Source organism: Pelecanus crispus, chromosome 9 (genome assembly GCF_030463565.1).
Source record: "Pelecanus crispus isolate bPelCri1 chromosome 9, bPelCri1.pri, whole genome shotgun sequence".
NCBI lineage: Eukaryota > Metazoa > Chordata > Aves > Pelecaniformes > Pelecanidae > Pelecanus > Pelecanus crispus.
The window spans coordinates 39,726,904-39,747,877 of NC_134651.1; the positions used below are offsets into that span (position 1 = coordinate 39,726,904).

General features: G+C 45.4%; 1 protein-coding gene across 1 annotated transcript; it reads left to right on the forward strand.

Annotated features, from left to right (window-relative positions):
- The first annotated feature begins 185 nt into the window (after positions 1-185).
- On the forward strand, positions 186-20,314 carry ADAMTS13 (ADAM metallopeptidase with thrombospondin type 1 motif 13). The gene is made up of 30 exons (XM_075716707.1): positions 186-260; positions 592-658; positions 1,484-1,767; positions 1,967-2,108; positions 2,484-2,623; positions 3,412-3,495; positions 3,581-3,705; positions 4,512-4,658; positions 4,993-5,127; positions 5,686-5,836; positions 6,504-6,608; positions 7,084-7,235; positions 7,361-7,424; positions 7,945-8,071; positions 8,291-8,439; positions 9,812-9,932; positions 10,649-10,729; positions 11,001-11,182; positions 11,619-11,754; positions 13,478-13,607; positions 14,273-14,462; positions 15,181-15,298; positions 15,655-15,784; positions 16,401-16,580; positions 17,177-17,381; positions 17,886-18,186; positions 18,553-18,699; positions 19,173-19,349; positions 19,695-19,870; positions 20,156-20,314. The coding sequence occupies exons 1-30, from the start codon at positions 186-188 to the stop codon at positions 20,312-20,314; spliced, it is 4,380 nt and encodes a 1,459-aa protein (XP_075572822.1).
- The last annotated feature ends 660 nt before the right edge of the window (positions 20,315-20,974 follow it).

The following is a 20,974-nucleotide window of genomic DNA, read 5'->3' on the forward strand; positions in this document are numbered from 1 at the left end:
TCCTGTAAAATCCCGGGCTGCAGGCCGTTCCCCCCGACTGCCCCTCTCTGCAGAGGATCAGCTCCCCTGTTTGTTTAAACCCTGCACTCTTCCCTTCCGCTCCACGTGATGCCGTGGGCCAAACATCGTCTTAATCACCCCTGGGCTGGCGCTGGCTCCGCAGCGCTGGTTGCAACTCCTCCAGCATGATTGTCAGCTTGACGATCCGGGCGCTCGTGATGCTCCCCTTGGGGTTCTGCTGGCCGTCGGCTTTCCAAGAGGTGAGTTTGTCCTCCAGAAAATGCAGTTTCCAGGAAGCCTTTTTTATTTCTAGGAAAAAAACCGAAGAGACAACACGACGCGTTCTAAGCCAAAATCCATCAAACCTCACTAATCAAGAAGATAAAGCTGTTTCCTCTGGGTGACTCTTGTGCAGCCCATGCTTAGCGCAAAAGAGAGCCATGAGAACTTGGCATCGCTACTTGTTGAGTTGTTCGCTGGCGTTCCTTCCAGGTTACATTCTGTATCAGGTTCAGTTAAGCGATAGTCTTGTATCCATTTGTTTTTCTTAAAAAAAAAAAAAAAAATGTAAAGCTATTCTTCTTCTTGCAGAAATTTCTCGGCGCTTTGGATGCGGAAGATGTTTTCTCTTATTTTGGAACCGGCTCGGTGTCTGATGGTATGCAGGGCTCATTCTTGATTTTGGAACGCGCCTGTCAGTTTATTTCTAATCCCGTACATTTGATAATGCTAAGAACACTTATTAACGAACCCTGATCTGACAAGCGTTTAGCATTTCTGAGTCACATTACTCAGTGAGGCAATCCATGTTTCAGTGTGAAAGCAGTTGAAGAACTGGGTCAGTATTTAAAATCCGCTGAAGGAGACATGATAAAGCTTTTTGCACGTTTCTCCTGCGGTCCTCATTCTCTTTATTAGTATTTTTCTATGAGATTAACAGATCCAGGTCTTCTGACTGGGAAGATTTAGACTAAGAATAGCTTTAAATGCACTTGATAATTTTTTTAAAATAAACACGTGGAGACACTAGTATTCTGGGTCTGGATTGATGGTAGTTCAGTGTAAAGATATATTTTAAATTCTCAAATCCTTAAAGCAAGGATGTTGTCTATTGTGAGTTCACCTAGTGCTCATCCCAGTGTCTCTGTCTGGATTATGATAATTCTCACTCAGTAATACTTAACATCTGAGGAAGTAAAATTGTCTCAGCCTTTGTTAAATGAACTGTTCTCCTTATTGAGAGAGAAAAAGCGTTGGTAAGTCAGGAGCTGTTTTCAGAGCTGTTGCCTGTTCCCAATCAGGTTATGGTCACTTTGGAATACGTGAAAGCATAGAAGTTCTTTGACTGTTGACACGATAACCCTGAAGGGCCACAGTTGTCATTTGGAGAGTGTTTTTTCCTAGGGAGATAGGAAACATTTGTTTTCTATCATTGTTTCTCATAACTGTTCCCCTTGTTCTGGTCTTGTTTCATTTCTTTCAGTACCTGAGTTTGTGGTTGCTGAGCCAACTTGCCCGTGTAAAGAAGAACAGATTGGGCTGACGTCCTGTCGTATTCAACATTGCTCCATTGAGGCCTGGGGAGAACTCTATGCCTTTGAATTTCTAGAGGACCATGCCCTCCTTTCCTCTTCCTTTGTGAGCAACCAAGTGGTGAACTCTTCCTTTACCTTACTGAAGCGATTCTCAGGCAACTGTTTTGCAGGTGGAAATCCACTGCAACCTCCCGGGGCTAAGTGTAGAGTCACTTACTGTGAAGGGCAGCTGGTGAGTATGCACTGAACTTATTCTTACGAGCGTTCACAGCCTTTGTAGGTTTGCAGCTTGATGCACCAAACCTGTGTGAACCATCCATTTAATAAATCTGAGTGTTACAAAGCAGTAACAGGAAGGATATGGCACACAGTTCTCCATTGATAGCAAATGTCTTTGGAATAACTCAGAGATGGAATTTCATCTCCTTTAGCAAGGAGTCGTCATTGCAGATGAGGAAAAGATTCATATCAGGCCTGTCAGAAGCAAAGATAAGGCCCTGCTGAAGGACCTCAGCTTCTCCAGACCCCACATTCTCTTCAGAAGTGCCGCAAGAGGGGACAGTACAGCAAGAGGTAATGTATGTGGAGAGGAAGCCCTGCTTATTCTGCTTGGAAAAGCTGTATCCTGGTAGTGGGGTTGTTTGCATGAGCTCAGAGGAAAAATCTGTATCTACAAATATATGAGTATACTTGATAGACGTTTCTCACCTCACTGAGGTGTAATGGCTGTGCTTTCATTTAGGTATTTGTTATTTTGATAGCATAAGTATGTTATTAAGGATGCTGGCAAGTGAAAGAAATGGAGAGAAGTGGGAAACCTGAGCAAACAATTGGAGGAGTGGTCTTCCAGCTGGATTATTCTAGTCTTTCAGGAACAGGGAGTGGATCTGTAGGACCTTTTGTGTTGTCTTGCATTTTAAACTCCCTATGTCCCTTTGTGCTGTTCAGCAGGGCAGTTTCCTTCTCCCCGGCAGAAGAGGGCTGAGGGAGCTGTCAAACATCTGGAGCTGATGGTCGTAGCAGGTCCAGATGTTTACTTGTACCACAAAGAGGACACGGAGCGATATATTCTTGCCAACCTGAACATTGTGAGTAGCTTTCTGTTTGGATTGCTCTCCCGGTGTGGGAGCTCATGGTGTCACAGGCTGTGTCACAGGCAGATGGACCTCTGTGAGTGCACTTCCAGAGGTGTTTGTGGCTGCCTGCTCGTAGTACAGAGCACTGCTTATATACGGGGTGTTCCTCTCTGCTTCCCTTGGCACTACACGGCAAGCTTTCCCTTGTACAAGGAGCTGCACAAGGAAAAGTGGCTGTTAGAAGCTTTGGGGTTGTAGCCTTAAAGTCCATGTGGAAAATGTAACTCTTCATTTCATTACTAATATTGTTGTATGTCAGGTACAGTAGAAAGAGTTTTATCACCAGAGCCTTGATCCAGTCCCTGTTGCTTTCAGTGAGGTTGAACAAGATCCACTGAATTAATCTTACATTTTACATTTCAATGTTTTATTTCCATTACAGGATTTCTCTAAATGTATCCCTTTGCTATTATTAAGAATTTGTTTATGCATTTTCTGTGTGTGTATATTGCAAAAAAGTCTTTAGCATTCACTCTCCTACCCTATGAAACTGTTTTGCATGCAGATTTTTCTTTGTGCTTCAGAGTATCTGACAAGTCTAACAACAGTTCTCATCTGTTGACAGATTTATTTACATGTGTAGTGCATACTTTAATGTTATACTTCCCAGTGATTTTATAGTTGCCCCTTATGATTACCAGGTGTGTTACCTTTGTAGTGAATGCAGCTCTGTTATTGGGAACGGGTAGCGGGAGTCACCGAGGTGCCTTCTTTATTGAATTCTTTCTATCTCTTAACAGGGGGCAGAGCTGCTGAGAGATGCCTCACTGGGTGCTCATTTCAGGGTTCATCTTATGCAAATGCTTGTTTTGAGAGAACCAGAGGTAAGCAGGGAGGATTATGTTCAAATGTTGTCCAAGGGGTTGCTAAAAGTTATATGAAGTGTGCAAACGTGTGCCTTCGCTCTAGGCAGAGGTAAATATCACAACAAATATCACCTCCTCGCTGATCAGCGTTTGTGAGTGGAGCAGGAAGGTCAACCCCCAGAACGACTCTGACCCCCAGCATGCTGACATTGTCCTCTACGTCACCAGGTACTGAAGCTCCCCTGCCCTGGGTGGGGACTGGAAACAGGGCTGATGGTGTCCAGCTGTTAGCGCAGTGACAGTGATTTGCACTGGGTCTTCCAGCTGTTGGGCATCACTGAGTCTTTGGAAATGGGCTGATTCTCCTGTCTGGGGTTGATTCTCCTGCCCTTAGTGTAATGCAGTTATTCAGAGGTGCTGTTTCTTCAGTTTCTGAAGGAACTGGAATATTCCCCAAGCACCTGGGGAATTCCCCCAGCCAGACTTGAGCAGACATTGTGTGCTTCCAGAACAGCGCAGCCAAACCCACTGCAGCTTTTTGTGGGCAGAAGAGTCAAACAATAACTGGAAGTGAAAACCCACTGGTGTTTTCTGTGGAAGATTTCTAGTGCTACTCTGACTCGGACATTTTGTCTGACTTTCAGACTCCTTGCTCTAAATTGCCTTGGCTAAATTTGTTGAAGGCAAACTTTTCTTGAGTGTAATGGCTTTGTTTTAGTGTTCTTTCTTCAAAGAGATGATGATACTGCTCTGCCTTTTACAAATAGCATTAGGTCATTTTATTCTGTTCTGTTTGTCTGGGGTCATGGGGATTTTTTCAATGTAGAATCACCACAAATTTTGAACAGTGGGCGTTCGTGGGTCCCTGCTGCTACCATCTTCCCCAGGGAGCTCCATGTGTCAAAAGAAATGTTAGGTAGCTGGCAAAGTTAGATCAGGACGGTGCCAATAAATTCAGTTGAATGTCTAGACTTGCCTTTATTAGCTGCGATGGTTCTTTGCTCTTTCCTCTGTATGTGTCTCCCTTACTTTAGGTTTGACCTGGAGTTACCTGATGGGAACAAGGAGCTACGTGGAGTGACTCAGTTAGGTGGAGTCTGCTCCTCCTTCTGGAGCTGTGTTATTACCCAGGACACTGGCTTTGACCTTGGGGTCACCATAGCCCATGAGATTGGGCACAGGTCAGTAGGAAAGCCCCAGAACAGCCCAGTACGCTTTATTCAGGTAAAAACATGTCACAGTTTAAGGGTTTCTGAAGAAGGAAAAGGATCTCTTGGCATAACAGGGGGTTTCCAATAGATTATTCAAAACTTTTGGAAAGAGTTCCTTGCATTTCTTGCATTCCCGCATGCTCTGTGACAACTAGAAGCTGCAAAGAGGAGATAAAACCTTTGTGACAACAGTAGAAGGAAAGGCTGCAGAGGGAGCTCAGTCCTTGCTTGGAGAAGAGAGGCTCTGAGGGAACCCAGCCTCTGGGTTTCTTCTCCTCAGTGCACTGTGCTTCTTTTGTTACAGTCTTGGAATCCCCCATGATGGTGAGGGGAATCCATGCAGCAGCAGCGGTTACATCATGGGTTCAGCAGGAAACCACAACAGCATTGACCTTGCCTGGTCACAGTGCAGCCGAGAAGAGTTCCTGGCCTTTGTCAGGTAAGGGAATGGTCGAGTTCTGTGTGCCCGTGTGGGAGCGGTTCCCTGTGCTGGGAGCTTGGGAGAGAGCAGGGAAAGACAAGGAATAAAATAAAATAAAATTCTTGGAAAATGAGGAACTGTGAAAAGCTTGGAGTTTGTTTATTTCTTAGCACTTGTGTCTGTTGCTGAGGTTAAACCCCGTTATTGCTTCAAGTAGCTGGAAATTACTTTGGTTAGTGACTAACATGCCTGGGCTGTGTTGGACTTCTCAGACACTAGCTCAGCCTGGAAATTTTATTTAAAATGTCAGAGCATCTAGGTTTAAACAAGCATTGCGGGTTGTGAGCTGGCTGGGTGAAGAACAGGAATGGGTTTCTGTTATAACTTCAGCAGCAGGGAACTGTGAGCATCTCCAGGCAGCTGCTGCAACTAAATCCATCACAGCCCACAGTAAGCATGTGTTGTCTGGGAAAGCAACAGCCAACTCCCAGAATGAAACTCGGCACAAGTTTGCAAACATGTCATTGTCCTTACTGCCCACAGCTGGGAAAGTGATATTTCTTATGTTTCTATCAGCACAGGCCAAACAAACTGCTTGAATGACCTGCCGGCCATGGACAGCAGCATCCCTGGATGGAAGCCTGGCTTGTACTATGGAGCAGATGAGCAATGTAAAATAGCCTTTGGGAGTGTTGCCACAGCATGCACCTTTGCTGACAGCAATGTTGTAGGTAGAAAGTTTGTCTGTCTTGCTAGGGGCAGCAGGGAAATGTTCTGGAGCCAAGATTCAGGAAAAGGGAGCTGGGAACATTTTTTTTATAAAGGGATGGAAGGTGCTTTCCTGCCACAGATTTCTTGGCAAAGAACAAACCTTCAAAGGCTTTTAAAATGCTTCCCTTCTCCCCATCAACTCCTTTGTTCACATAATTCTCCTTTAAGGTTTGCACAATACTCAGAGCCTTCTGTCCAAAGAGGGGCCTGGCAGTGCTAGCGCTGGGTGCACCTACTCGGGGTCCTGTCTTAGCGAGCTCTTGTTCATAGGATCCCTTCAGCTTCCCCGCCATTGCTCAAGTCCTCATGTCTGAGAAATGCAGCATGGCTAATAGCTGCCATCTGGACATGTTTTGTTAATGAGGAAGCACTAAGGTGGGTGAAACTTTAATTGCTTCAGTTGATCATCTTCTAGCATTACCGCTGGCAGTGATGGTCTTTTGATATGCCCACAACTTTTGCCCAGTAGCTGGAGAAATGAAGGGACTTGCTTGCATTGTTGGGTAGGTGTGGGGAAACCAAGCATCCGGGACACGCACCATTTAAACGGAGTGGCTTTTGGGACTGCTGTGTTGATAAGCCAAAGTGACTCCCTGAACTCCCTGATTTTCTTGTCACGCCAGGACATATGTGAAGTTCTCTCATGCCATGTACAACCAGGAGACAAATCCAGCTGTACTCGGCTTCTCGTTCCCCTCTTGGATGGTACTGAGTGTGGAATCAATAAGGTAAAGAAGCTGCTGATCTGATATCTGAAGTGGGCGTGGGTGCTGTGGAGCTCATGAGACAGCAAGACGTTGTCGGTGGCTGGAAGATACATGGCACTCACTGCCCCTCGGCCAGGGAGCTGGGGCCAGGCACCCCAGTCACAAACTGGTACCAGCTGATCTTGGTGTTTCCGCCTTCTCTGTATCTCTAGAGTTGCTTTGCAGTTCTATGACCTGATACCTGAGCTCTCCTCAAAGGCTTTGCTTTCCACTTGGAATGAACTATCAGCTCTTTCTTTTAAGCCCAACCTCATGTTAGACCATAATTAGGAATGGGACTCTTCTAGGCTCTTGTGGGAAGGTGCTTCATTCACCTTGGGATTCTCTGTTACAGTCTGGCCTGCAAAAAGGTGGGGACTTGTGCTACCCTTATAGATCTCAGCTCTGCTGGGTTCACTGTGGTGCTGCTGCCAATTTTCTGTATTCTTGGTCTTAGTGGTGCTCCAAGGGACAGTGCAGCTCTCTGGAAGAACTGAACCCCATGACAGTAGTCCATGGGCAATGGTCTGTCTGGAGCCCCTTCTCCTCCTGCTCCCGCAGCTGCGGAGGTGGAGTTGCGATAAGGCAGCGGTTCTGTAACAACCCCAGGTGAGAGGTGGGGAGCTGGGGAGTTTGCAGTGCCTCTTGGCCGATGCAGGCCCGGGGGGTCTGACTTGCTCTTTGCTTGAGACAAACCTGCCTCTGTTGAGGAGTCCTTCTCCTGTCATTTCCAGGCCTGCTTTTGGGGGGCAGGAATGCCGTGGCGCCAGCAGCCAAGTGGAAATGTGCAATACTCAGGTAATGGAGCTCATCGCATCTTCTGAGCCTTTTTCTTAACGCTGTTTAACCCTTTGAGAGCTGTATGGTTTGGGACTGTACTTCTCACAGCTGACTGCTCTGGGGAGGAGGACTAAAGATCTGGCATATAGCCTCTATCTGTCTGACAACAGGAGAGGTATTTGTTCCACTGTGTCTGAAGACAGCAGTATTGTTCATGTGTAATGAAGCATTTTCTCTATGCCTTCATAGCAGGACAGATGCTGAGAAAATAGTGACTCACTTAATGATAGTTTTCTTATATTGTTCCTGTTTTCCTTATCCATTTATTTTGTATAAATAGCAAAGATATCAGCTTCCAAACACAATTCTCTGCATACACCACAGCCTCCCTTTAAAGTGGTTTTCTTTATTTGCAGTTGTTTTGGTGTTTTACTTACTAGCCACTGCTTTCTGCCTTTAGCTAGTGGGTAAAATGCTGCTTGGGATTCTGCGCTCAGTAACTTCCTTTCATTACCCACACAATTCTCTCTGGATGTAGGCCTGTTTGATGACCCAGCAAGACTTTATGGCTGAACAATGTGCAGCGACAAATTTAAAGCCACTGTATCTCACTGTAGAAGCGCCATCCTTTTATACCTGGACTTCTGCTATTGGCTTTGCCAAAGGTAAGGAAAGACTGAGAAACCATGGTTTCTTTGCGAAGGGGAGCGCTTGTGGACCTGTCTGTACGTTGAAGTCAAAAGGCCGTTTCACTGATTGTTTTAGTTTTCATATGAAACCTGGATACTCTTTCTGTCAGATCTTTTTGACTTCTTCCCATTGCTTCATGGGCAGCCACGTGCCTTTCTGAAAGAGTAACTCCTTTCTTCGTCTGCCTCCTCCAGGGGACATGCTATGCAAGCACATGTGCAGGGCCATTGGAAACAAATTCATGGTAAGCCGCGAGGACAGTTTCATAGATGGAACCAGATGTGAGCAGGATGACTCTGAGCACCACGGGGTTTTCAATCTGTGTGTAATGGGAAGCTGCAGAGTAAGTGACTGGGGAATCCAGGTGAACCTCTGACATGTAATCTGCCCCAAAGAAGTCAGTTTACTAGGAGCAGGGGAAAAAACACAGCGTCACAAACAACAGAATGAGTTCTTCTCAAAAGAAGTGAGTTTTGTTCTTAGCTTATTGGATGGAGTCCAACAAGTCTACTATTCTGTCTGTGCATCCAATGTCAATGCCCTCTAGATAAGACATTCTGCTAATTATGCAGTAAGTACGTAAGGCTATTCATCCCTAGTCCAAGAAGCAATTGGTTTATGTGTTGGTTGAGGAGACATCAGTAGCTGTTCGGTTTGCATGGTATAAATAGCCCTATAAAATGCTGACTCTGTTGGAGAAAAGTTACATGATTTGAACATACCAAGTCAGTGGCAAAATAAGGAATAAGACCTGGGAATCATAAGTCGACAAATTGATTGTTGCGGTATTGCTAATCAAAACTGAAGTATAACTTTTTTTTTTCCTGGATTGGATGGGAGAAAGGCATTCTTTCATGATGAACTTGAATATAACTCCCCCGCTCTGTCTGCATTTTAGTAACTGCTCAATGCTGACCTGGTTGTATGTTTTCTGTTGTTTCTTTACATTCCCAGAATACACTTCTAAAATGTTATGTTTTTCTCATTATCCTTATGTTCACAATGTTTTGTAATGCATTTCCACCTAGTGAACAGCAGAGGGTGTAGGCATAATCTAGTCTGATTTCTGTTGTTCTATTGGCGACAGTGATAAATATGTATGTTATGGCAGCATCCAAAGCCTGGGATCAGTGCCTCTAGCATAAATTCAGCAGTTGCACATGTTTTTCTGCTAAGCCTGCTGAGATCCTCATGCAGCTTTGTGTAAATTAGTCTTGTTCGTGGGAATGAGGATAGAATCTCTTTTCTGAGCTCCATGGGATTGAAGGCCAGGCTGAAGGATGTGAGCTAGGTTTGGGTTTGGAGTTTGGGGAGCTAAAGATTCCTTTAGAACCTGCCATTCATGTTTACTGTTCTCCTGGGTGTTGTTTTTTTTTTTTTCTCTCATCCCCCCTCCAGAAAGAGTTTGTAGAAGAGAGGGAGTGCAGAGCCTTTATTTTAGGTCACGGGAGAAATCTTTCTGAGCTGCTTCTTATGGGAAAGAAAATGTCACACAATTAATGAAACTTGTGTTCTCAGCTAAGACTTTCCAGTCCCTGGCTTTGCATACTGCTGTACAGTGGTAGATCTAGGTCCAAATGCATCTTTGTCTATGTTGTCTTCTTAAATTCAAATTACAAATGAAAAAGGCGGTTTCAGGAATTCAGGCAATGTTGCTTTCATTCACTTGTTCTCTTAGAATAGGCAAGTCTTGACAGACTCTCTCCTTTGCTCAGGCATTTGGGTGTGATGGCTGGATGGACTCCAAGATGATAATGGACTCTTGCAAGGTCTGTGGGGGTAATAATACCACTTGCACCGAAGTGAGTGGATCTTACACAGGAGGAAAAGCTAAAGGTGTGTAGTCCTCACCCTCAGGCTCAACATTATGGTACTGTTTGTATGCTGCATATTTGTATGCATATTCAATGTTCATAATCTTCTGTATGTGACTTGTTGTTTCTGCTTCTGCTCCATTTTATTTTATAGAGGATATGGCAATGGAGTTTGGGTAGTTGACAGAGAAGGCAGCTAAGATCTGTAGCAGGGAGGTAGCTGTTGTGTAGGCAGAGTGACTTTTTTGGTCATAGTTCTTCTCTGGACATGGACCAGAAATGTAGTCATTTGGGAAATCCAGAAAAGTATTGGGAGCTGGGGGTTGTGTCAGATGCTTCCTAAAATGTTAAACATCCATTTGGGAACTGATCTGGCTCTTGCAGTATCATATATAGATATTAGCAGAGAACATAAAAAGAACAAAAGAAAGATGAGAACAGGCACAGAATTCAGTTCAGTTTTGTTTGCTGTATTCACCATCGCTATGTTCAAGCCAAGCTGATAGACCTAAGGTCAGTGTGAATTTAGCCTGCTGACCATCACTGTTGTATCCTTTTTTTTTATATTAGCTATATATCCTCTGTCTGCAATTAGGCTTTGTTGCTGCCTGTAAGGCTTGTCTTCCAATGGATAGCGTGCTACTAAGGTGAAGAGGGGTTAATCTGTAATCCCCAGCCTTTTTAACAGACGTACGGTAATGGAAGGCGACCATATCTTCTTCCTTTCCATCATTCCAGAGTACGTTACATTTCTGTCCCTGCCTTATAACACCACCTTGGTCCATGTTACCAACTGGAGACCACTCTTCACACATTTGGGTGAGTTGAATGGAAAGGAGAGGAGGGACTACGGGCAGAGCTAAAACAAGTTGTAAAAACAAGAAAATGGAATTTGGGAGGAAAGTTGTTGATGATGGAATTTGTTTGTGGGATGTTCTCCAGTGGGAAGTGGTAGAAGCTGTGCTCTTTGGGACACCCAACTTAGATCAAACTGGCTTCTAGCAAATGGGCAGTCTGTAGCTGCCAGCACCAGGGGATCCTGGTGACCACATCATATCTCTTAACCTCACTGCCACTTTTGCTGCTCTAGCTGTGAAGGTTAAAGGAGAGTATGTAGTTGCGGGAAAAGGAAAAATCTCACTGAATGTCTCCTATCCGTCGGTGCTGGAGGACAGCCAGATCAAATACAAAGTGTTTCTCACCAAGGACAACCTGCCAAGCCTGGAGGAAGTCCATGTGGACGGGCCAACACAAGAAGAAATTGAAATACAGGTAAATTAAAATAGCAGAGTTGGAAAGGGCCCAGTAAGAACTGGCCAGGCTGAGTTTGTGTAGCTCTGCTGCAGTGCAGGTGTAGTAGGCTTCATGTCCAGGGCCAGTGAAAATGGTGTTCACTAAGAGTGACGGTGTTGCTCTTCTTGGGAAAGGTTGAGGGTTGGCTGCCTACAGGCTTTCTGCAGCTCTGGGGGGTGGTTGTGTGGGGAAAAGCATACCGAGTTAAATCTTTTGCTTGGCTTAATCTTTTTTTAGTGCCCTATGCACAGAATTCACATGGTGAGTACTCTGACAGCATCTGGCAAGAATTGAGAGTCATAGCACTGAGGCTCAGGACTGGATGGAAAAAAGGGGGACTAGTTTCTCTTATCTCCGTCCTAAGAAACGAGTCTGAGTTGATTTGTGCGTTGACCACAACTTTTCCCTTCACCAGGTCTATCGACAGTATGCAAAAGAATACGGCAATGCCACCAACCCAGACATCACCTTCAGCTACTTTGTCCCCAAAGAGAATCTGACGTATATGTGGATTCCTCAGCAGGGGCCATGCTCAGTGACCTGTGGGGAAGGTGAGGCACCAGTACTCAATCTTTACTTTTTACAGAGATCTGGGCAGACTTCTAGTTTGGCTGGCTGGTAGTCACCCAGATCTTTGCTCTGTGGGCTCTCCTGGGATGACTGAAAGAAATGTGACATCAGCGATAGGTACTTGGTTATAACTTATTAAACAACTGAACTGAATTTAAAAGCAAATTGTTGAAAGTGAGCTGCAGTTGGCAGTGTTAAACTGGTTAAACTGAACCAAAGAAAAGAGTGGTACAGCTTTTGAATTAAATTAGCAAATCAGCAAATGAGCTGAATCATCAAAATGATAGTGAAAATGTTTGATCATGAAGAGGATTTTTAAATAGGTTTTAACAGAACTTTTGGTTATAAGACTAAATAATTTTCTCAGATTTTTCAAAGTTGTGGAAGACTGTAATTTGAAGTTGGTTAAACATCAAAAGTCTGAGACCAAAGTGGTATCTAGTGTCTAACTAAAGCTGCAGAGCTAATTATTAAACTTCCTTCTTAGAATTCTATTCCTGTGCCGTGACTAATCCTTTCTGTCTCCCTGAAGAAATCACAATGCAGATTGTAACAGATCACTCTGGTAGACGGTCTGACATCTTGTTTAGCAGATAATACAGATGACACTGGCAATCCTCTCAAGACTTCTATGACAAGGATTTAGAAAATACATTAATGAATACTTACGGAAGTCAATCTATAGGACTAGTCTGGAGAGCTTTTCTCCAGCAGAGTCCCCAGGTGAACTGATTGCTGAAACCCTGAAGTAAAGAACTTAAAATGCTCTAGGGCCTCCCAGCTAATGCAGTCACAAACAAAAAAATGAGAAAGCTGAGACTTAAAATAACAGAAAGTTGAGAATCCGAGCTGCAGTTGCATCTTGAGAGGTGAAAGTGATACTCAGGCCCTCCTTACCAATAGACATTATTTCAAAACAAGGAGGGTAGTGAAAAGATAACATTGCTGATTGATTCTTGACATTTGCTTCTCAGGGTCCTGCTCTTTGAGATTCAGGAATGCCTGTCTCTGTGGGTAACTCATTCACTGCAAAGGAGACTCTTCACAGCTTTGCTTGTAACTTTTTTGAGTTTGGCTTTTCACCCGCTTTACCTCTTAGGTTCAGTATTGTTAAAAATTTTGTTTATAGCTGTAGTTTATGAATATTTCATTTCTTGCATGCCACAGGCACTGCAAGCCTGCAGTTTCTCTCCCTGTACCTCTAGTCTAGGTCTGGATATTGATGATCACTTTGAGGACATTGGCACGGTGCTGTCTGGGTGCAAAGGCTGCGTGATGATATTACATGATTAGTTCTACAGAACGTCATTTAAAAATGGCTGACTGCTAGAGCTTGTTTTCAGCAACCTGTCCCTCATCGGTCAGACATCAAGATCATTAGAAGTAGTTTGGACCAAATTATGATTGATATCCTTGTTCTTGCAAATGCCAGTTTAGAGCAATCTTTCCATTTTGGCAGTGGATTATCCATCAAACTTCTCATCTTCTGGGGTGTTCATCTTGGAAAGTCACTTTAAAACTCTTGAGGAAAAGTTATATCAGAAAGAAGGGGTTTGTGTGTTGTAGAAAGTCTGTATTCCAAAATATGCCATTTTCCTACACAGATGATTTGAGTAAAGCAAAATTACTGCATCTTCCTAGTATAACAGAGGTGAACTGCTCACTTTGTTTATAACTTCCTTTCCTTTTCCTTTTGCACCCCAGGGACGCGACCAGTGGGTCACGTGTGCTTTGACCAGACAAAGAATGAAATAACAGAGGATCAGTGGTGTCTGGAGCTCCCACAGCCCCTTTCAGAGCCCCAGCCCTGTGCCATGGAGCCATGCCTGTACAGGTTGGTGTTCCTGGAAGCTCAGCTGAATTCTTGCTTCGCTTGTCCTTTCTCTGCCAGCTTACCCAGTCTCTGCAGTCTCATTTGCATTGTGCAAGGTGAAAAAGAAGGAAAGGTATGACGTAGTTTCTTCCTAATTATAATGGCGTAGCGGATCCCAAACCATGTTCCATCTTTCCTGGTCCCATGAGGTAATTGAGATGTCAGCTGAATGAATGGGAGATAGTCCTTCCAATATTTTACAGTAGCCTGCTAAATGAAAATACTTTGAGGGCATGGCCAGGAGATGTCTGCTCACATCCTTTCCAGGATTGTGCCAACAAAGATTTGATCTTACTCTGGAGGAGACCCTTGTGTTAATTAGACTGGAAAGAGGGCCAAGAGCCAAGCCTCCCCGGACATTGATCTCATAGGCATTTTAGTGTTTAATCAAAAGTGATTACACTGTGAACTATAGCTGTTTAGCTTAGGTGCTTTTAGTCCTAGAGAGTTGTCAGTGCAAGGATTTAAATTTCCAGCAGTTGTCCTCCCAATTACATCCAGACAAGATTCTTGAAATAGAGAAGCTGAATAGTCTGTACAGCCCATTTCTGTGATCAGTGGCATGCGTAATAAACCTCCAGATGATGCAGATGAGAAATAGGGTGATATAATTACTTCCTGTTTAGGTGGAAGATATCTCAGATAGAAGGATGCTCTGCTGTCTGTGGAACTGGAGTTGCCCAGCAGAATCTGACCTGTGTTCAGTTTCGTGATGGATTGGAGACTGTTGTGGATGACAGCTTGTGCCTAGCAGAAGAAAAACCCCTCTCCGTTGTGCCCTGTGTGGTTAATGTCTGCCCTTTGGGCTGGGACAAAGTGAGTTTACTGGCTTGGATTATTTCAGGAGTCTCACTGGGAGCTTTGCACTTGTGATCCACAGAAGGCTACCAGTTAAGAAGAACCACCTTACTACTGGAGTCTGGGAGGGTGGTATACACCAAGGATGTCTGCCCAGTTAAAGGTTCATCCTGCTGCTTTAGACGGCTCTGTCCCTCTTAATTTATGCTGCTGGATGCATCAGTTCATAGTGGTGGTTTGTTTAGGGCAGCTATTGACTATGTTCCTTCTTCATTTCTTCTTGCAGAGTCCAACAAAACCAGAAACAGAAATAACCCCTGGTCCACTAGGAAATACCTCACTGGCAAACAGAGAGGTTCTGACATGGTAGGGAGGATTGCTAGCAGGGAAGAGGGCTTCTCAGCACAGGATCACTGATCCAAATCCGTACTGGGGAGCCACTGCCAGGTTTACATTTACAGATGGGGAAGATACTGCTTTAAGCATCTCCAGTGTCAGTTAATCTCTCTTCAGGTAGTGTGAATTAGGAGGGGTCTTGGCTGTTGGATGTCCTTAGCTATTCCTGATACTTATATGTTCTGCAAAAATGGAGAAAGTGCTTAAACGTGCCTCTTTCTTCAGTGACAGCAAATATGTTATAGGCTTGATCTGGAGGTGTCCCCCAGCTTCATTAGATCGGGACCGGTGTGGAAAGCAGGTGCCAATGTCAGTCTGGGTCTTTTTGCTCTGTTCTGAGGACGAAGGTGCACACTTACTTCAGACTTCGGAATCACTTGCGCATATCCAACTGGAAAATCGGACCGTGTATGTCTGGAGCCCTCTAGCCGGGGAGTGTTCCGTCTCCTGTGGTAGAGGTGAGATCTTTCAGTGCTGCAGGGAAATGTTACTTGGCTGGAGGCGTGAGCTCAGTGCCTTTGAGCTTCAGGGACCTGGTCTTTTCCCCGCTACAGTTCTAAGTGCATGGGTAGCTGCGGTCACAATTTTTTTTTTTAGTCTGGAAGAGGCAAGGGGGCCTGGCTCAGACAGGGAATAGTTTAGAGGGCTGGCTGGCTGCTGCTGTGGTTCAGAGTTGGGGGGGATGAGTGCAATAAGTGTGCCTGGAGCTTGGGCAGAGTTTGCTTGTTTTGTATACGCAGATGTGACTGACACTGCTTGGCTTATTTTCAACCCTTGCGCGCATGCCGTGCAGTAAGATCACTTCCCTTTCTAGGGAAGACTCAGCTACAGTACGTATGTGTGGCTTTTGACACCAGAGAAGAAACCCAAGAAGAAAACTGTCATCCAGTGCCAAAGCCAGAGAGCAGGATGGAAGTCTGCGATCTCAGTCCCTGCCCACCAAGGTAAAGCAGTTACCAGGAGACAATGAGCCAGTGAGAGGTCTTTCCTTCCTCTCTATCTCCAGGGACATGGTAAAGTAAGGGTCAAGCTACTCTGAGGATGTTATCTTCCTCTCCCCTGGTTTGAAAGCACAGCCAGCTGCAAAAACAGTAGCACTGATCCATACTAAGCAAAGTAACTGAGAGTGTTTCCTGGGCTGGTATATTCTCAAGCAGAACTAAATGAAGTCTTTGGAGTTTGAGTCCAGGGAAAAACTGAAAACCTCTTGATCCCTTATTACCCTGGGGAAGTAGAAGCAAATCTGTAACTACAAAAGGTGGTGACGCATTTGCCAGCTGTAGTTTCCACATAACATCAAGGAAAGTAGCTAGAATTAAATGCTCTAAGAATCTGGAATAGCTGCTCTGAGAACTGAAGAAAATTGATTGCACTTTCCTCAGGATTTATGGTATTGCAGACTGCACTCAGTGGGGTGACTGCTCATCTCTCAAACACGAGCCAGCGTGTATATGTGCATTAACAGAATTCCAGTTGTACTTCTGTAGACTGGTTGGATTTAGAATCCAGTGAAGACGTGTGACAGCTGGAGGTACTCACTGATGGCTGCGTTATTCCCAGGTGGCACTACAAAATGGGCCCGTGCAGTGTAAGCTGTGGAGGAGGTGTGAGGCACAAGGTCCTCTACTGTGCAAGGGAGACCGGGGAGAAGGCAGAAGAGATTGTGGCAGACACCCAGTGTGATGGTTTGCCTCACCCAGAGGAGCAGGAGCCGTGTAATTTGGAGCTGTGCCCTCCAAGGCCAAAATGGCCACATGGGCCACAAGAGCATGCACTGGGGAAGAGCGGTTGTCCGTGAACATGTATGGTGTGATCTGGGATATGGCTCAGGGCTGATAAATGGGGCAGAGCTTGCCCTGCCCTATTTGCTGTGGGACTGGAAAGCCACTGGCATCTGAACTTTTTTTACGTGCTACAGGATGCCGCTCCCAGGATGAAATATTGGTCGGTTTCTGATCTGAGTGTTCAGAGTGGTGTGCGTTTTGGAGGGAGATAAGATTGGTTTTGCAGTTAAGCCTGTGTATGTCACCCTGGGGAAGACTGTGATGGACGCAGAGTAAGACTTAATGTATATTTCGAGTCTGTGGGCTTCTTGCAAAATGTGAATGCCCTCTGTTTGGGTCCACCTCCAAACGTGCTCCAGGCTGTCCAGCCTTGTTTCAAAGGCTGCCTTCTAAGTACCATAGGCAGCAAAGCGTGTGAGGTAGAGGGGTGAAGCTGCTGAGAAGCAGAAGGGGGAAGGATGAGGGAGTTGCAATGTATTTTCTACAGTGAGAGATAGTAGAGGGTGGGGATTCATCACTAACTTAATTTTTCTCCTCCACGTCCTCTGTCAGATGGAAGGTAACCCCAGCTGGCCCCTGTTCCTCCAGCTGTGGGCTCGGCTTAGCTGTTCAGCTGGTCACCTGTGTGCAGATTCGCCAAGGCAAGGAGATTTTGCTGGAGGACCGTTTCTGTCCTGTGGCAGAGAAGCCCCTTACCAGTGTCCCCTGTGTCATCCGAATGTGCTCTTATGAATGGAGCTTCAGCGAGTGGACAGAGGTATTTGCTCCTGTTCAGATGCAGCACTCGATGTCTAGTGCAGCGGTTTTATAGCCATTCACTTCCCTAAAGCATACGGGGGAGAAACACCACTTCTGCCTTGTATATTTACTTCCCACAGAAATGCTAAACTGTTTCTAGGGAAGTTTTCCATCCTTTCCACTGCCCTGTGCTTAGCAGCTGTAGGTCTGCTTCCCACCTTTCTCAGCTCAGGTTTTGTCTGCAGTTTAAAGATGGTCCATGGCATGTTTTCTTCTGGAATGCAGATCTTTGTGGATTTTTTAGGAAGTGGTTCTGCAATTCAAAGATACAGTTTGGAAGATCCCCTGGGAGTTGGGCCATCTGATAGCTGATGAAACTAGAGCACTGAAAGGGCAAGTGATAGAACAGCATCAGTGAACAAAAGATCAGCCCCCCAGATCATGCCCGAGCCAATAAATGTATTTAATTCTAAATACCAACTGAAACACATGTATAAAGGCCTGTGGGTTTCTTCCTCTGCAGTGTTCAACTTCGTGTGGGAATGGCATTCAGACACGGCAGGATTTCTGCCTCAACCTGCTAACCCGTAAGCCCGTGAGCCCCATCTTCTGCAGGCACTTCCCCAAGGCCATTGTGGTACGTGGCTGCTCCGCAGGGCCCTGTCCTGAGCAGGCGGTGGGGACCAGGTCCCATGGAGCAGAACTGCAGACAGTGACACCAACTGTGCATCTGACGACGGCTGCCACTGCCAAAGAGGAGAGATACAAGGACCTGGATCTTCCTCCATCTGCTGTGCCTCAGGAACAGACAAAGACCAGTGGAGGTGAGGAGGACACTACCAAAAGGTAGAGATAGGTGCTTACTGCATGCAGCTGGGTTGTGGTGACCCTACTGCCGCACAGGGACAGGAGCATGGGAGGTAACGCTTCTGTTTAGGAGGGACAACGTGCTGTTCCTTCTGGCATGCCGTGAGCTGTCCATGATATCTGAGCTAGGAACAATGACTCCCTTCCCTGGGCTTCCCAAAACTCTTCTGACTTGGGACTCCCTGGGGCAGCAGGTGACTCTTCCTGTGCTTTACCCAGAAGGTGTGCACTTGTCTGTTCATTGTGCCACAAAGGGAATGGGGGCTGTTTTCAGCAGCTGTAGTTCCTTCTAGATGTGTTTCTGACCTGTCTCTGCTGTACAGATGTCTGTGGAAAGCTCTTTCTTAATGCCACCGGGGTCATCAACATGATGGGTGTAGAGAGCAGCGACTGCACTGTGGCCATCGGACGTCCTCTCAGGGAGGAGATAACCATCAGCATCCTGGAGAGCTCCCTCAACTGCAGTGCAGGTACTGCCCAGCGCGTGCTGGGGACTAGCCTGGCCCTTTGGGAAATCTGCACCTCTTTGGCCCGTGGGCTTTTGGTGCCCTGAAAAGTTCTTGCTGCCTTGGAGCCTGTGTATTCTCTGAAACCATTTCACAAGTTTTTCTGTCCCACCAAGTCGTTGCCAGATGGGACTACATGAAGATGATGCCTTTCCTCCCTCTACGTAATGGTTTCTTACCTGTTTTGTTGATAGATATGAGATGAAAGGAGTTTATGGGGTTAAAGAAGCTGCTTGCTTTGGCCTGTTATAAACTCTGTCTGTAATATACCCTCTTGCTGGAATCAGTACAGTTAGATTAGTTAACTGGACTGTTTTCATGACAGATTTTGATAAGATAGGGACAAGATGCAGAAATTACTTGATTCCAGACCTATATAGAATAGGTTGCAGCCTTTTACTTAAAGTGTTTCTAGTCCCTGTGCTCATCCATTCCAGGTGAGGTAGTGCTGTTTTCTGGGCGAATGATGTGGCGGACAGGCTGCAGGAAGCTCCCTTTGTCACTGATAAATTCCAGAACGAACACACTGATTGTGAAACAGCGTGTTTTGCTGCCAGGAAATGGGGTAATTCTTCAGTACAACAGCAGAACTGCAACTAAAAAATATTACCAAGGTATCTTACTGAAAGCTTTTCTATTGCTTTAGATTAAGGCATCCATGACAAGGCCCACAGAGTTCCATGGATCATGGTTGCCTGTGGAAATCTATAGAAACCTTGCTTCATTTTTAGCAACTAATAAGCCTCTTCTTGAGGAGTTTTGGAATTAATATTACTTGTGGACTACCCCTCCGTTTTAAAGGCAAGCCCCTGCAGGTGTTTGCTGGTGCTTGGAGGTTCCCAGATGAAAATCCTTAGAGAAACTTTTCTGCCTGGGTTTAATTTAAATGATTTCTTCCTTGGAGATGCTGGACACTTCTCTAAATCCATTTTCTTTTCTGCTCGCTTTCCACCTCTCAGACTGTGACAAGCAGCTGTTTGGTCCCCAAGGTGAAATAGTGAATCCTGTGCAATTGCCTGATCAAAGGCAAGAAGTCGTGTGTCGGACCTTCATCAATGTGGCTCCTCGGCATCGCATAGCTATCCGTGCCCTATATATTGACCTGGGCAATGAGACGCATTTTAATTACATCCTGGTGAGTCAGGAACCTAAAAGGGATGGTTTGGATGGGACCGGACCCATGTCCTCATTAGAGATTTCCATCCAGATGCAAAGTTCAGTCACAAATCCTAGAGGGACAGACTCTGATCTCTGTTACGTAAGCGTAGATGTGAGTGAGCACTACTGATGTCCACTGTATTTCTTCTAACCTTTGTATGGGGCAGCTTTTCCCCCTGAGTGACCAATTTGCAAGTCCCCAGTATTTTGTGGGTACTTCACTTGCAGGCTGCTACGATATAATGGTTTGGTCTTTATGCAGGTCCGTGACGTCAGCACCATGAAGACGATGGCGTTCCATGGGAAACAACAGTTCTTCTGGCAATCAACAGGAAGCCAAGCTGAAATTGAATTTCATGAAAATGTTAAGGATCACCGAACCAGTTTCTGGGCTGAATATCATGCTATTGAGCTGAAATAAAAGGGGCCAGGGCCTCTGCACTGAGAAAGGCCGTGGTCCAGTTAGTCACTGCTGCCTGTTCGCTGCTCGAGGTCACATGAGTCATTTAATCTTTTTGCAACTGCTTCCCCATCTATTGAGTAAGAGCAGTAATATCTACTGACTCCTTTGGGATCTCAGTTAGTATTTATAAAGGTATGCAAAAGACATGTAACTACCAAATATTTAGCAAATAGTCCTCATACGGATTTTCTGTCTGTGTTGATTGGTATTAATGCAGTTTACATGTCTGCAGTTAGTGACTTGGACACTGAAGTCTCAGGGTCCTCCTTCTGTAATAGGCTGTGACCTTTTAGGTTAGTCATTTAATTTCTCAGTGGCTCAGCGTCCCATTACAAACCTCTGTATACCACAAATAGCTATGATTATGGTTTAGCCATTAAGTTCACTCTCCTGCAGTCTAAATGCCCCTTAAAACTGAGGCCTATTGAAATTCTGGAACGCTATAAGGACAGCAGAGATGTGCATGAGGATGAACTGCTAGCACAAGAAGACTAGAGATGCGTGTGAGGGCAAGACAGTTTCTTTGCCCCGGCGGGTAGTGCAACACAGGTCACTCAGAAAGCTTGAATGTTTTCAGGAGTTGGCTAGACTGAGGCACTGCTGACCTGCGCAAGCCCT

Coding starts and splice junctions, on each gene's coding strand:
- ADAMTS13 (XM_075716707.1), top strand. CDS start 186: ATGATTGTCAGCTTGACGATCCGGGCGCTCGTGATGCTCCCCTTGGGG. Junction 659..1,483: donor AACCGGCTCGGTGTCTGATG/GTATGCAGGGCT, acceptor CATTTCTTTCAG/TACCTGAGTTTGTGGTTGCT. Junction 8,072..8,290: donor TGCTATTGGCTTTGCCAAAG/GTAAGGAAAGAC, acceptor TGCCTCCTCCAG/GGGACATGCTATGCAAGCAC.